This window comes from Molothrus ater, chromosome 2 (assembly GCF_012460135.2).
Source record: "Molothrus ater isolate BHLD 08-10-18 breed brown headed cowbird chromosome 2, BPBGC_Mater_1.1, whole genome shotgun sequence".
In the NCBI taxonomy this organism is placed as follows: Eukaryota; Metazoa; Chordata; class Aves; order Passeriformes; family Icteridae; genus Molothrus; species Molothrus ater.
In genome coordinates, this window is record NC_050479.2 from 106,967,745 (window position 1) to 106,984,827 (window position 17,083).

At 38.7% G+C, this 17,083-nt stretch overlaps 1 protein-coding gene across 2 annotated transcripts in view; it reads left to right on the forward strand.

The window, feature by feature from the left end:
• ROBO2 (roundabout guidance receptor 2) overlaps positions 1 to 17,083 on the forward strand; it is an 875,524-nt gene that overhangs the window by 736,158 nt on the left and 122,283 nt on the right. Inside the window, exons 6-7 of one of the 2 annotated variants that reach the window (XM_054517862.1) lie at positions 5,597 to 5,724; positions 8,960 to 8,971. In XM_054517862.1, coding sequence (XP_054373837.1) covers positions 5,597 to 5,724; positions 8,960 to 8,971 — 140 coding nt within the window. Of the gene's footprint in view, positions 1 to 5,596; positions 5,725 to 8,919; positions 8,972 to 17,083 lie in introns of those variants that run through there. The other variant, XM_054517859.1, reaches the window with a different exon arrangement.

Sequence of the window (17,083 nt, forward strand, 5' to 3'; positions counted from 1 at the left end):
TATGGAATACAGAAACCCTTTTATATGACAGCTTGCAAACATGCATCACACAAAGAAATTCAAAGTAATATAGCATTGTCTTCTACCTTTCTCTGGCATGAATGGCAGAGCTAAAAAACGAAAGAGTATCTGGACATGTAGACGTGAGGAGCAGCCATGCTGTCAGCACCTTGGAGATAGCTCCCTGGTAGCTCAATTTATCATGGCTGTAAGCATGTCTTAGAGCCACCCAGCAAAAAGCAGCTCTTGATTTCAGGGGCATAACAGAGTAGTTTGTGACCAGTGCACGCAAATATATCCATAACTGTCACTGATTTAGGTTTTGCTAGAGAAAAAACCTGACACTCCCATATCTTTCCCCAGAAAACTGTTACCCATGTATGTTTGGGCTTCTTTCTTCTTCCACTTATCAGTGCGTGGGATGGAAGTGAAAATAACTCAGCTTGTGTCAGATATGCATTGCCAGTGGGCATGGAGGCTCTCCCTTCTGCTGCTGGATCACACAAGCCTGAAGCAGGTAACAGCTCACACTTCCCATCTCACTGCAGCTTCCCTCTGGCTCCCTCCATCTGGCACAGGGATGCAGGAGCCAGTGAAAAGCTGTGGCACTGTGCTGGGAGCTGAAGTGCCAGCACCACGAAACAGAAGTGGAGACAGAAGCTTAAGCCTCCTTAACTGCCTCCTGTTTACCCTGGTTTTGGCCAGTAGCATCTCTCTCTTTGGGCTCCCTAATCATGGATGTTGTGAGCAATCTTGAAGCTTTGTGCGTGTTCTGCAAAATAGTCTGGCAAACAGGCAAAAGAAAATACAGAAAAGTCATTTGTGTGCCATCTCTTAAAAAAAAAATAGGCAAGCCTACAATGTGTACATACACAGATTCTAATTTATTATTTCATATTCTTTATTTTCAAGAATGTTTTAGATTAAAAAATATATACCTGGTATAAATTAATGCAAAATTTTTAACTGTTTAGATGTGACTTTTTCCTCTTGGAATATCCCTTTAGCAAGAAATAAGACTTCTTGAGTTGAGTTTCTTGAGTTCAGCAGAGCATTCTGTGAAGTTGAAAGTACACCACTAAAGCAAGTACATCCTTGTATTCCCAGTTAGGCTACTTGGATATTTAGGAATGAAATTACTCCAGCTGCAGATGCATTTTTGCTATCTATGCATGTTAAAAACAAAAGAGGTGTATTTTTTATGCATAGTTGCATGCACATTTTTGAAAATATGGAAACTAGGGGTTCTGTGAAACACTGTGGAAAATTTATATCAAATTCCAAAAGCTCAAATATTTTTGTTAAATATCTCTAACTTCCATAAATTTTTCTCTCTTTATTTTTTTATTTGATAATCATTAGTAAGATTGATGGCTGAGTGTGAACAGATACACTTCCAAATGTAGGGAAAAAAATTCCAACTGTGACAAAACCAGTTCAATTGAAGTTTATTCTTAGATGCTTAAGTTAACACATTAATTCAACCTCAGTACATTAATTTGCGATACTTAAAAATAGTTAATGTGTTTTGTTTTATTTGCTATTTGGCTGAGCAGATGGTAATGGTTTTGACACAATTCAGTTTTTTATTTTTCTTCTTTTCTTTTCTTGAAAAAGACAAGGCTCTTTTTCCCACTTTGTCACAGCTGGTTACCAATCAATCTCAATTCACAGTACAGTGATGATAGCACATGTTGTTCAGGGGCCAAATCTGATTGGGTTGCATTTTCAGCAGTGTTTCATATCAAAAAAAAAATTGTGTCTGTATGGCAGTGACTGTCAGCACACTATTGTACAACTGTCATTAATCAGAACTAGCAACAATGAATGCATTCATATGTGCCAGGACTGCCAGATTTCACTCAAAATCACCCAATTTCTATTAGAATTTCCTCACCAGCAGTGTTTTCTCATGTTCCTCTTGTTTCTCTCTTTCTTTTTTCCTTGCCAGTCCCCTGCCAGCCGCTTCCTTTTCGCTTAATTAAAGGCAGACCTGCTCTATTACTTGTAGAACAGAAACTATGTAAGGTGGTGCCCAAAAGTGGCTGGTTTGTATCTGGCACAGACTGACTGGCTGTTTAAAAGACCTCTCCCAGCTCAGTCTGATGGCTGAAGTCTAAGCTGAACTGAAAGGTTAAGCACCTCTGAATGTTTAACAAAGAGAAGTACTTAAAATCAATTAGATGTCCATAAACACATGAAACTGATGTCTGACACCCTCTGGTTTTAGCTCAATGCTGCATTAATTGGCTAGGAGTCAGCAATATTTGGGCAATGTGTCACAAGTTGTTTCTTGACACTGCACATATTTTGAAGACATGGCCTTCTTCATGTACTGGCAACGTTAAGGAGCAACTTAACCACTGCACCCTGGTTTTCTGCCATTCCATTGTCAGTCCAGGAGCCTGGTTAACACTCTCTGTGATTGGTATTAGCAGAGAGGTCCCTGATCCTAATTCGAAGCGTTCAGGAGCACTAATCCAGATGAGACTGGACTTCCACAGAAAATGAGGTGAAAATGTCTTGCTGTGGGGATTTGGGGCTCTAGAACAGAGAGGAGACAAGACACTGTTCAAGGCTGAGTAGGTGGATGCTTGAGAAATTCAAAAGACCTTCAGTCTCCATACCTTGTTGTTTTGTTTATGCTGCTGTGGGTCAGGCTAAAAGCCAGTTTTCCTCCTTTCTCCTTCCTGTCTGCTTCATCTGCCAAAGCTCCTCCCTGAACTGTGGTGACTTCTGGGGACAGTGCTGGTGGAACAGATGACTGACGGGCAGCATATCAGTACTGCAGGACAGCAGATGGTTCTAACACCCCACGGGTCCATCCACACATGGATCTCATTGCTAGCTGGCACGTTCTGTCAGGGTGGTCCAAAAGTATGGCAGAGGTGAACCTGTCCTTGAAGCAATTGTTAACTGGACCATGACAGTGACATGTTTACGCCACCCTCCGTTTGGTGACCCAAGTGAGAGCTGGTGGCTGTTCCCACCACCCAGCATCCTGGCATGCCATGCAGCTGGCTCCTCCACCCAGCAGCCTTGGCACAGTGCGCAGGATTGGCAGGTGCAGGGATAAAGGCTGCCGGAGCCTCGGAGGCAGCTGGCTGGCATGCCGGCACCAGCACATCCCTGACAGGAAGCAGAGTGAGTCAGCTGCAGCTCCCTGTCCCAGCCTGCCTGCATCCCAGTTCAGGCAGCCCCTGTCTCAGATACATCCCTGATGCCTGCCTGTTTTCCTCTCAGCAGCATTCAGTGAAACACAGGGATGTTATCTGTCCTTTGAAAAGAAAACCCCATCAATTTCATAGATGACTAATTGTTGCCCAGCTTTATAGCCCTGATTCTGATATCCAATTCATATTTATATTACCACTGATCTTAGTTTCCTCATCATACAGGAGCTGAATACAAATTTATATTTTCAGCCTCCTAGAGCTGGCCCCATGTCAAGAAAATAAGCATTCTCTCTTGTCTGCAACTCTGCAATCACACAAGACAAATAACTGCTCCATCGTTGTAGGATAATGTTGTCATATTCTTGAGATTTTTAAGGGGGACAATTTGCCCTTTCTGTCTTATGAAAACAGTGATTTTTATTTGCCACTGACTAATGCAGCACAGCATGCAAAATGACATAATTTGTGAGCAGTCTAGAGGAAATGTTCTTTAGCTGCATGTGGCTGTTGAATGTAGTTGTAATAGATGTGTAGCTCTCCAGAAGGTGCATATTGAGTTCTCTAACATCATAACTACCTGCCCCCTCACCACTACCAATGGCACTATGCTGGCAAAAAAAATTATCCCTACAAGTTTCTAAAGTTTGCCATGACATCTATTTACTTATTTTTCCCTTTGGCATATCTTTTATTAATCACTTAAATCTGAGGTACTGCATATACATGAAATTAAATGTAACTCCCAAGGAAATTGGTATTATATGTGTTAATGTTAACCGCAACAGAATGGTTAGCCTCAAATTCATCTTTATTAAATTATTTCTTGCTAACTGATAGAATAGACCAACTGAATATAGAAAGAAGTTTTATTGTGGTGACTGTGAAAAGATTTCTTGACTGCTCTTTGTTCTTGGAATTGCTAGGAATGCTCTAATTGGTGTTGTGAGCTTTAGTTAGACCTAATAGAAATTTAAATGTTTCACCACATGGGATCTTTGAGTTAAGATGCTTTGAAGTCTGTTAGCACATGGTGCTCTCTCTGCAAACCTATACTAAAGGAACCAATAGCAATATATGTGATGTACACAAAAAAGTTATGTTTCACATTCCCAAAGGATCTAAAAATGCTCATAGGGCCTGACAGCATTTCTCTGACTTGTTGCATTGTGTCCTTATTTATCCTAACATTTAAGGGTGCTCTTCCACATGATTTCAGTGTGTTTCCTGTACAAGTATATAAGGCCTTTCTTGCATAACAAAAAGAAAGTAAATGAGTTCTTCTAAAACTATGTCATGAGTGTGTATATAGTGAGAAATAATATTGACACCTCCTGAAGTCTAGATCTGTCTTTAGTTTCATGTTCCTATTTCACTGATACATGTGAATCTGAAGCCAAGTCTAGATTCAAGGTGACTTCATGTACCATATCAAGAAGAGATGTTGTTGAAAATAATTTAACAAAATAATATCTAAAGGGTAAAGTATCTATGCTGATAACCAGGGTTTTCCTGATTTGGCAACCAAAGATATTTTATACAACATGAAGTCTCCTGCTGACTTTAATGAGCTTTGGATCATAGCCTAAAAAAGTTTGTTAAGCATGAATTCTGCAGATAATAACAATTCAGCTGAAAATATTTTTTTCTGGGTATAATCAGTCTAAGTGCCTTGAGAATACATGTTCACTACATACTGGAGTATGTTGCATTAAGTAAGTTTTATATATCCTCGTGTATAAAACTTAAAGTTTTAGAATTTTTTCAACAGTAGAAACAAAGGAATGGACAAAGCACAATTGAATTGTTTCTAATTTCTTTTAAGAAAGAGAAAATGTCATTGTCCACCTTTATTGAATTGTTTTGTTGTATTTCTGTGAAATTGATATATCTGCCTTAATGTGCCTCTTCAATAAATGTCACCTTCCAGAGCTTGAATATATTTTTTATTGTTTGCAATTGGGTAGTGTGAGATCCTACCAACATGCTCACTGTTCCCTAGGGGATTGCTGCTGTAGAGGAAAACTGTATATAAAAGGAAATTTCCAAATCAGCAAAAGGTAAAACGTGTAGCTCACACCGTTAAAGGCATGATAAACCTGAGCTGTCATGTATTGATAACTGATGTCTGATACCTTAATTTTATCTTATTGCTGTAGATTAAGGACAAAGTGAATGCTATTATTAATAAAGCCCCAATACTGAACATAGCAATACTAATTTTATGTAAAGTTTCTAACTAATGCAGAGCGCAATAAAAATGTCACGGAGATTAATGCTTCGTGGAATTATCTCATGCTGGATAATAATTTATCTTCCCAAGTTGGCTCCAAGATAGATTCAGGCTGGCATTTTCCAGGTGACAGCTTTTGTCCATGTCTGCTGCCCACAAAAAGAGTTTTCCCTCTCTTGCTGTGACACAGGTACGACATCAAGGACGACTACACCCTGCGCATCAAGAAAGCCGTGAGCAGCGACGAAGGAACCTACACCTGCATCGCCGAGAACCGCGTGGGCAAGGTGGAAGCCTCTGCTACGCTCACCGTGCGAGGTGAGTGCTCCCTCAGGGGCAGCCTCTGTGTCCTGCAGGGATAATTGCTTTCTGATGAGATGGGCCACATCCTTCCCTGCCCTTGTTGGGGCTCCACACACCCTTTGCTGCTGCACTGATTTACAGCACAGGTGAATTCCTGGTCCTGCTGATAGCTCGTGCGGAATTTTAATTGATTTCAGCGGGATAGGATCCCCCTGCAGTTAAAGTCCTGTCCCAAGGTGTTTTTATTGAAAAGCAGATGCATATATGCATAAGCAAGCACTACATAACCGTGGGCATAGACGTGAATATGTGAGCCATCAGCTCAGGCTGTTAGTCACGTTTCTTTCTCTAAGTACAACGAGTAGCATAACTATATTTATTAATGACAAACATAATACAGATAATATTATTATGGGATTAGCTCTGCCATAATTGAGCTCTCTATCACTACCCTTTATCCAAAAAATAAACCATAGCCAAAGGAAAGAGAAAATCCTAATTAAATTGTGTAAGTATTACAAGGTAAAGACTAATTATTCTCTCCTAAAATATTTGTGGTCTCTAGTATCCACTCACTGTTTATGTGATGCTCTTTGATTTGGTAAGGAGGTTTTAAGGCTGGTGGAATAATGAATGCCCAAAATATCTTTCGTGACAGTACATATAGACATGCTAAAGATTATAGGGAGAGAAAAAGTTTGTAAGCTAATATTTCTATTTGAGTAAATAGAATATAATAGTTATTACTTCATTCCAAAAGATAAGCAGCAATTTGGCACAATAGATATCAGGCAGACACTATTTCACAGTTTAGTGGTGCATGCTGACGGTTTTCAGTAGAGCTGTGAAAGGTTAATAAAAACATTTTTAGCTTATCTGTCCTCCTCTTTTCATACACATTAAATCAAATGTTCAAAGTCTCAATGGATTGCTTTATTAGAACTGGGGTCAACTGACCCAAGAGGCCAGCTTCCATTTCCATCCATTTAATGCATGGACACAGTTCAGTTTAATTTGCTGAATTCAAAGGAAAAAAAAAAAAAGCCACTGAGTGGCTTTGTAGGGTAGTATGTAACAAAGAAAAGAGAGCATTGTGATAATCTGTTGAAATATTACCTCAGTGTTCACTTTAGACTGTAAGTGACAATATGGCTCTTCCCATTTTGAGTTAAAGAAATAGGTGTGTAAGAGATTGTTCTTCCCTTTTGTACTATGGGAAAATTAGTCACCACAGCCAACTCCCAGAAACAGTCTCACTCTGTTCCTTTGTCACAGGCAGTATTGCAGTGTCCAGTAATTCTGGTAACCAATTCCCTGGCTTTTAAACACTCCTAGAACTGTGTCCACTCTGCACATTACTGGAGCAAGCCTTTTGGATTTGCTACCCTGACTTTTAATGTAAACAATAGCAAGAACCCAGCAAAAGAATCTTTGAAATCACTGAAGCTTGAACCCAATGAAATTAAAGGGAAAAAAAACCTCAAGGAAATGTGTAATTTAATCGATTTTCCCCCAGTAAAAGCATATTTTCATTATCTTGTGTATTTTTCCCTCTGGGTTTGTCATTTACAGTACAATACATAATGTTTATTCAATACAAAGAAGGCCATGATATAAGAAACATTCTATATGTTCAGGGTATGACAGAAAATGAGAAAAAACAAGAAATTCATTGGAGAAAGCTATTACTCTGAATTTAGTGAAAACAAAGGAGTGGGAGATCTCCCATTGACTTTAAAAGGGTGATTAACAATGGGCTTCTTAATTAAGGAAAGCCTTAATTCTGAATTCTTAATTAACAGTGTTGTCTGACACTGGTTTTACCATGTCATGTAAAGGAGCAAAACACTTAGTGTTTCAAAATTTACCCTGAGCTTCTCTTGGACCTTGCAGGTGTCATGTAGTTCCACCTGCACACCTGACAACAGCCATGTAATCCTTAGCTCCCTCATTCATAGCTCCATCTTCTTAAAACAGAGGATGGGCATGCAGTCAGGAAAGTTGCATTACACTGTCACAAACAACAGCAGAATCTGAGTTCTGTGGCCCAGACTCCACATTCTGTCTTGGAAAGATGCTTATTTTATACCTCATCTTTCTGCAGAAGAAGGAATACATCCATAACACTGGAAGCCAAAAAGTGTTCTTTATATGATGGGTGAGAATGGCAGCAGACTTGACATAGTTAAATGAAATGAGGACAGAGCCATGGAAAGCTTGAGAAATAAGAAGGCCTTCACAAGCTCTGTTACCTCTGAATTTGCATGTCTTACATTTGGCCCTAGCCTGCCCATAAGCACATGGGGCTGGTAATCTTCTTAAAAATAAATTTAAAACAAAAACTGTGTGGTTGCTCAGAAATATGTAATTGTTGCTGCTGATAAAAAAAGGGAAGCTTTGCCAACACAGATGCAACCTGGAGTCAATTTTATGTCCAAATTTTCAGCTCTTCTGAAAGAGATGTCTGTATTTTATTAGCAGAGGGACTGACAGCTCTCTTCCCCAGCACAAGTATAATGAAGGGCTGTTCTATAACCAAGAAATCACTTGTTGCAGCAGCAACTTTCAATCTCTGTATCAGCCTGAAACAGTATTAACCTGTCAATCATTTAACAGCAATTTTTTAGGAAGTAGAAGTTACCTAAGCAGTGATTTGGGAGGTTCTGGGTCTTGAAGTCCCTGTGGCCATTTCAGCCCATTTGTTATATTTTCATCAGCACTGTCAGTGATGAAAAAGCACTGTGCTGTAAGCTTTCATGCCCATTATTGAATAAGAAATACTGTCCTGGGCTTTCTGTAGCCCTTACTGCTGTACTGACTGGTCATGCTTAAAATTCATTTGGTATTTGACTCAGATAGCAAATGCCTTGCATGACATTAGGCAGCGTGAGACTTAAATTGATGTGTTCATTGGGATCTAAAAGTTTGTGCTAATGCAATGCAATTTTTCTTTTATCAGGCATTAACAATGATACTTGATGATGGCATGCGAAGATAGTAAAAATGTTTCTCAGAGAATGGTTCCAGTCAGCTTGTTCAGATGCTGTGCTCAAGTAAATGGGATGATAGTGGCACGTGACTAAACAATAACAGCAGCCAACATTTGACTTAGGCTGCCATTTGAGGGGTTAGCAATCATGGTAGTATCCATAGTGGAAAGTAACATTACACGTCATGCATTCTGACAGATATTCTTTTCTTTTTTTAATTTCCTTTTTATGTTCTCACTACACCATTGTAATGTCAACAGCTCGCCCCGTTGGTAAGTAACCATCCTTCTATCCATTTTGGCATGGCTTCATGCAATGCTTCATCTTTCATTTGCAACAGCATTTCACTGGCTGGAATAAGCAGCCAGAGCTTAACAGCTGTACCTGTCTAACACCAGGCAAGCGGTTTTGTCTGCCAAAGTGCTTTTCCCAAACGTTGTATTTCCTGCTGTGTCGTGTACAAGCACGTTTGCCAAATCACCAGCGAGTCCCAGTCGGTGAGACGGGGTGGGAGTGCCAATACCAAGCCTCAATCACCCATTTAGATGTTTTTATTGGTCTGGTTTTGGGCCTGGTGTAAAAGCCACTGAAATCAACAGAAAGGGTTGTGTTGACTTTGGTGAGCTTCTCCCAGGCCCTAAACAATCAGCTCATCCTGCTTTTCCTGCACAGCAGAAAAAGCACAGGCTTTGCATGTCCCGTCTTTCTTGTATCGTATCGTTCCAAGAGCTCTGAAATGAAGAAGTCCTGAAATTGAGGAGGGGATGGAGTAGCTTTCTGTGCTTGCTGAGGGAGTTCATCACGGATATCTGCTCTTTGGTGCAGTTTGGAGTGCACTGTATAGGATGCAGGCTGTTTTGAATAACAAGTCCTGAGGAAGACAACCTCTAGGTTTTAAATCCCCACACCGAAAATTTTATTATGTCCTGTGCCTTTGAAATTGTGTAAATGCATTAAAATCTTACTAAGGATAATGGAAAATTTGCAACTGTCAGTAGCTGAAATTCACTTCTGGTTTTCAGAAATATCCCAAATGTACGATTCAATTTTCTTTCATGAATATTTACTCTGTGCCTACAAGGATTTAGTTTAATGAGCTGCATTGCTCCTCTGATATTTGTAGTTTGTATTTTAATGTATCTTTTAGAATAATAATATGGTAACTCTGATTTTTTTGGCTTAGTGTAAAAAGTCAGTACTGGTGTTTATGGAGACTGATGAGGGGTTCAGTCTTTATTTACTTAGTCAAAACTTTTGTTGGATATGTGTTTGACTAAAGTTTATGAGTTTGAATTCATCTCAGCTCTTCACTGTTCTAAGTTTGGAGGAAGAACGATTGGAGTAATTTAAAGATAAAATCCAGGTTAGGCCTCTGCTTCCAGAACTAGGGTGATCCCATCTTATTGACTTGCTTGAACTGACATCCATGGAACCAAGCCAAATACCTCCACAGTCACAGCATGGCTTATCCACACCTGGAGAATTCCCTGTGCAGAACAGAAATTTGCTCTTCTCCATTTGGGATTTTGATAGCAAGCTTTAAATCCAATCTCTGCTGTATTGTTTTGGCATTAGGCTCGTTCTCAAGGAATTCATTCCTAGGAGCTGCAGAAGTGTAAAACTGCAGTAAACTCAGGAGAAAACTCACCTGTGCTTAGAAAATGTGGTGTGAATATTTAGTGTGCTTCTTCATGTACTAAGAAATGCCACTAGATTACAAGTTGCTTGTAGATACTGTTTTTTACTTTGCTGACTCTTAAAAGACAGGCAGGGAAAAAAAATCCTAAAGTGGAGACTGTTTCAAGCTCTGTGAAAACTACATAAAATAAATGACTGGAGATTCACAAGAAAATGATAGGTTTCAGCAGTGCTGATAGTGTCTCATTTCAGAGCACTGATTCTTTTTTAAATTTTTTCAGGCCATTGAGTCATCTCTGATTCCATCTCCAAAGCTTATATGGCAGGTCTTGGTCTCAAGTTACTTTATGTCCAAATATATGATTGTGTGGTCATGCAGTGGTCAATTCCACATATTCCCTGCCTAGGCTATTTTATTTTGTTGAAAGAGAACAACAGAAAGACAAGAAATTTATCCTTCTGCAGAATTTATTTAGGAAACTGAAATTAGAATGGTTGATCTTGAAGTAATTACTATATGGGCATATGGTCCTTATCAAATTATTAAATTTAGTGATTATCTTTGTGACTTGTGAAAGGATTGTTGAGTAAATAAGTCTAATTCTGAAGATGTTTCACACAGAATTCCAACAAGTGTATGTGGGGATTGCTGTGTATAAGCAGATCAGTCTGTCACTTTTATCTGATCCTGTACCTGTAGAAAGACAGTGATAGTGTCTACCTGTATATGGTTTTTTGCTTAAGTACCTGAGATAAAACTAATTTCTGCAGTTCACAGCTCTATTTCACTCTATTCACAAGACTAGGCACATAAGGTGGCTACCCATCCTGTTTTTTTTGAATTTGAAGTCTGGTAAGACAAACCAAAGTAACTTCCCTCTCCACCAAGAATCCCAAGCAGTCGTCTGTTAAAATTGTCATTTAACAAGCACAGGGAGTCAAAGCATCTTTTTGTTCAGGAATTTAACTGGAATACAGAGCAAAAATACCTCTCCTTACCTAAAAGAAGCTAAAGAAAACACTGCTTCATGTGATTAGCTCACAACTTTCTAGGAGGATGACATTTTAACAGAAGTATATTTGTATATTTATGTATATGTTAGCAGGGGAGCACTTAAAATTTTAAAATTTTTTTCATGACTCCAGAGAGTTATCTAGGTACTTCTGTCTTCCATCATGGTCTGCAATTCAATATTTTGTCTTTATTAGGTTTTAAATAAGACCAAACTTTTTCTTTTTTCCAATGAAGAGTAGAGAACTATATTTTAAATTATTTAGATTTGTATTTATTGTTGCAGACAGAATAATCTTCATTTTCTAGTCAGTTTTTGCTGTTTCAAATATTTGTACTCTGTTAGGTGTGATATTTTTATTCTAATTTCAGCTTGAGTGGAAAGTTCAGGAGTTACCAATGACCATCTTGGGTTCAAGCACTTTTAACAAATGGTTCATACAGATAAAATGAGGTATGGTGCTGCCCGAGGTGGGTGGCAGCTGGTGAATTTAGAAGCTCTGTGCCAGATTACTCATCATGTTTGAATTTGCTGCTAGGAATAAATGTGTTGCCTGATTCTAAAATAGATTATTTATAACCTTTTGAAAAGATTTCTGACAGGATTTACAACAGATGGGTTTAGGAAACAAGATATTTATCCCTATTTAGACCATTTCTATAGTTATTTCACTCATTAGGTAGATTTTCCATATGAGCAAGTTAGAATTTTTCCCATTTTTGCTTTCTGCTGTATTTCTTCTGGCAGTTGGGCAGGAGTATGGCTGCTGAAAGAAGCACAATAGTTGGGAAGAGCCCAAAAGTTTCAGTAACAGTGACCCTCTTTTCAAAGACAGTTGCTGTACTGCTTTGAGAGGGAGGACCTTCAAATGGAATATCTATGAAGATCTGTCTGATATCCCAGTTACTTTTTTATTAATAATGCAAAAAGTCAGTCAGATGACAGAGTACCTGCTCAGTTTGCAAAATAACTCCGAGTCCAAGTGAAAATACAGTTCTTTGTATGTCAGCTGCTTTGCAGTAAGTCAAGTTTACTTAGTCTTTTGTTCATGTGCTGTGGCTCATAATTTCAAAAAGAAGAGACTTGCAGCAAATACCTGGATATTTTTGCCACCAGGATAGAAGTGAAGTACTTGAACTTAGCTAAGGGACTAAAGGAGACTAAGTGCAAAAACTAAACTCTGTCATGATGGTGAAGAGACAGCTGAGACACCTGCCCTGAATTTTCCAAATTTCCTATTAGTTAAATGCAGTCTGTTGGCATTTAAGTGCAAACTGACTGTATGATGCATTTCAATCTGTGCTGGGAAGTTTTCATTACATAAATCAGTGTGGCATGACTTAATGGTCTGTTAAGAGCGATGCAGCATGAAAAACAATAGAAAGGGCTGTATTTTAGAGAAGGTTGTATTAGGTTTTGTGACATTGCTCAGATGGTTCAGATTGGCAAGTGAGAAATAATTCTCTTTATTCTTCTTCAATCTGACTCTTGCAGGGTAAGTCTATATACAGTGAATGCTTTTATTTTTATTACATTCATGAAGATATCACCTTCACTTGAGACACTGAGGATTTATAAAATATCAGTAATGTGGATTGGTGTGTGACAGGAGAGATGACATCATGCTTGGTGCTACAATGCCATCTTTCAGTGGCAGAAATCTCAAATTTATATCAAAATGTGCTATCTTGCCTGTCTGGTACCTCTTACAGAAATTTTTGGGAGAGGGTAAGGACAACAGTGGACACTGGGCTTTTTGGACTTGTTAAATAAAAGAGTAAGACATCATTATTTTTTAAAAAGTCAGAAATTCTTCAGATTTAAAAGGTTGCTGTAGAATGAAATTCAGATTGCTTTTTATACCAGTAAGAGATTAAAATATGGAGCTGACTTGTTACAATTTCTGGTAGCCTATAAATACCACTCTAAAAATCTTTGAAGTCCTTAGCATATCTACTTTGCCTTAAGTTCAATCACTGAAGTACAGGAAGTGATCAAGAGTCCCATTATTTTCATTTTTTTTTAATTGCTGACCTCTAGCTTGGGGAAGTTTTAGGAAGTTTAATGCATAACTTTTATTTTTCAACTTTCAAAGTTTCTCAAAACATGCTCAAATCAGTGGGAATTGTTTTCCTATTTCTTTGGCTTCTGAGTTCTGAGTATATCCATAAGTCTTTGAAGTTTAGTGTATAAAAAAGGTCTGTTGATGTGTTGCTCTCCCCAAGCTTTTCCCTTCCTTTCAGTATAAGGAGAAATTGGTTACCTTTCCTTCAAGAGGAATGTGGAAATCAATACAATAATCTATTCACTTCTCCCTTTACTTTCTTTGCTCTATTGCTGCCATCCAATTTACAGCTTGGATGTGATCTCAGTGTTACTCAACAGCAAAACTACTGTGTGCCCTATTCCTTCAGTGTTAACATTGTCAGTCAGAATAGTCATTTTTCTTCCTCTCTCCTTTTTCTCTTTTCATTTAACAGTGTCCCAAATTGAGTAGAGTATCTCCTCTCAGCCCTCTTTATACTCAAGGGTGAGCAAACCAGGAATTTGTCACCTTCCTCACTGCAGATGTAGCCTGTGAGCCTATCTGGGCTCTTTACCCTTCTCATCAATTCCTTAGCTCTTCTCTGCAGCATGTGAGTTTGTCTCTTTGAAGGAGCTAACCAGATTACACTCATTATTTTGATGAAATCCTACTGTATCAGCAAGGGCTCTGCTTTCCCTTTTTAAGCATCTTGCCAACAAACCATCCTCCTATCTCCCCTGAAAAAAGGAATCAAGGCGTATTGCATGTCTTTCTGTTGGCATAATCTGTTTTGTTTGGTAAACTCACAGAAATAAGTCTAAATAAGTCTAAGAGCAGCACAAGCCATCCCCTGAGGGTACAGTTTGAAAAACCAAGCAGGATAAAGTGTTAAGATTCTAGAAGAGCACCTCTTTTCTATGTGATCTGAGCAAAAGGTGCATCTTGAATCTCAGGCACTTGGGAAAAAGCAAAAAATTACAAAGCATTGTCTAAAGTAGAGCAAGTCCTGAGTAATGGAAGTTATTGGGCAGAACCTTTGCTCCCTTCCTTTATGTGCACCAAAGCTAAATGAAAAACTTTCTAGATAGGATTTTTCAGTAGCATCTGAATGCTTCTGAAAATTCCAGGGCTGCTTAAAAGTGGTGATTGGACAGGGTATAAAATAAAATAGAGCTGGATGACTGAATAAGAATCGGCTACAGTCTAATGCTGGGATAAAATTAGGACTGATGTTTAAACTGAATATTTAAATGCACTGTAAAACAAAGAGGAGGAGGAACCCAGGAAAAGTGCTGTTCCTGAATTCAGAGCACTGAAAAACATGATGGGGGAGTGGAAAGTAGATACCTTTCTTTTTGGCTATGTAGGAGGCAGACTTGAATTTTTTTTAATAATTATTCTCAGTGTATTTTTTAATTGACATTAGTCCTAGGGAAGAATGAAGAAAAAATCTTTTTTTTCCACCATGCAGATTTATCCCACTTCATTCTTTTGGGCCATCCAGGGATAAAAGAGAGATTCTGTGTATCAAAATATTTTGGACAGTAAGCAGTTTTTATTTATTGATTCTCTAGACTTCTTTCACCTCTTGCAAAGAAGGAAAAAATGCTTATGCTTCCATGCTTTAAGAGATTATCTGCTTCAGTGTCTCAGAGCAACTGAAGGATAAAAATGTTGTTATATGTGAAATTCAGAACCTGAATTTAAATTGAAAATTAGAACAATTAGCATGAAAGGAGGTTTAGCATTCTCAAATGATCAAAGTGTGCTCTTTTCACAACGCTGTGTTTACACATGGTTCATCTGAAAACAGCAACAAACCAGAACAAAAGGAGTTTCTCAGTTTCCATGAGACAACAGCAGTGTGAAGGACACTTAGAGAAGGACTGGCCCTGGTCATAATTCCCCCTGCTCTCTCCCTCTTGCTCTGATTCTTCTTCCCCAGTGTTTCCTCTCCTTCAGCCTGCCAAAAGTTCTCCCCACTTGTGCTTCTGCCTTTGTGTGTTTGACCTATTGTTGCAGGACACATGGGAACTAATTTGGAAGCAGTGTCAATGTTAAAGGTGGTATCCAAGCCATGGATTATCCAGGCTTCCCTAGGTTATGGGAAGCTGCTTTTTAGAAGACTCCAAACCAAGCACCCCTCCATACATGTGATTTTAAAATAATGTAATGGGTATAGCAGTGGGCTTCATAAATCTCTTGTTATCCCCACAACCTACCCATTCTTCATTTTTGTGTCAGAACTATTCACCTGAAGAAGAAATCATGCAAGACAGAGAACACTATAAATGCACAAGCAAGAAGACATAGTTAAAAAAAACCAAAACAAACACACCAACAAACCAAAACAAATGAGATTTATACATCTGTTTCAAAGGCTACTCCTCTCATACAGCCTGGGGAATAGCAGAATAAGAGAGGAGATTCATTTTCCAGGTAACTCTGTTGTAACTCGAGTGCTAAAAAGTTACTGCCTTCCCTGTGTGTGAGCACACCTAATCATTGGAGCACAATAAGATTGAGATATCTTTTCTCTTTAAAGAGAATTATTATCCTTAGCTTCCATTAGTTTATCCTTGATAAGAAAGATCTGATTTAGTAATAGGCCTAAGGTGTCATCCTCTCCGTCTTCTGTAATGACTCCTGTGTCAGAGGCTACACCCTTGATTTATCAATAGTCACAGCTGATAATGCACTAATAACTTTGTGTCCTAACAACCACACATCACTTTCAGTACCCATTAAGAAGATCTGAACATTTGAGGGAAGAACTGCTGAATCAGCCCAGGTTTCTGGAGTTTGAGGCTGCACCTATTTTGTTTTCCTCTATTTACTCCATCAGCAATAGTAGCCTTGCAAAAGATCTTTCAAAATTTCTAGACTTTTGTATCTGCACTTCTTGGCAGATCATGCTAAACATCATTACAAAGTGTATAAATAGAATCTTACAATGTTATTTTGTATTTGTATCACAAAATCATCTAAAATTTCAACATCAGCCAGCAAATTTAACCAATGACACAGAAAGGTGGAAGATTTTTTTTTTTTCTTTAAGAGTTCCTCTATTGCCTTCAATTGTCTAAGCTGGTATCAGGAACCAGCAAAGCAGTCCACAGATGAACCAGTCCTACAGATAAGTAGTTCTATTCCATAGATGGTGTCAGGGGTTACCTTCCTTTTGAAAATACATATTACTTTGCATGGAGCTCTGTGGGCTTCTCCTGTTCTCTGTGTAAATTTCTTGGGGGCAAGTCTTGATTTGTACTTGGAAGAGTGGAATGGAGTTTGATTTCTTAAAGCATCCATGTGCATCAAATGCAGCTGAGGGTGCTGCAGGAATATTGTCACTGCAGTAAGGATTTGAGAGGAGCACTGAGATACCAGCTCCAAGTCTTTGCAAAAGATTTGATGGGTATTCCAAAGTAAAAAAGCAGTTTGGGGAAGGCAACATTATCTTGTCACCCAGCTGACTCTCCTAGCTCCAGACAGAGTGGCTGAGTATTGTACCAGGTGTAACTTTGATTGTTCAAATTAAATTAATTGATGGCTGCAGATATACAATGCTGAAAAAGAGTGTGTAGGTGGAAATCTTAGGTTTGCCTGCTGTCTCTTCCCTGCTGGAAGCAGAGCTGAGTATTACAGAATCTTGCTACTTTACTAGCCAGTGTGTTTCTACTTGCTCCTCAGAGACCTTTTCCCCTACC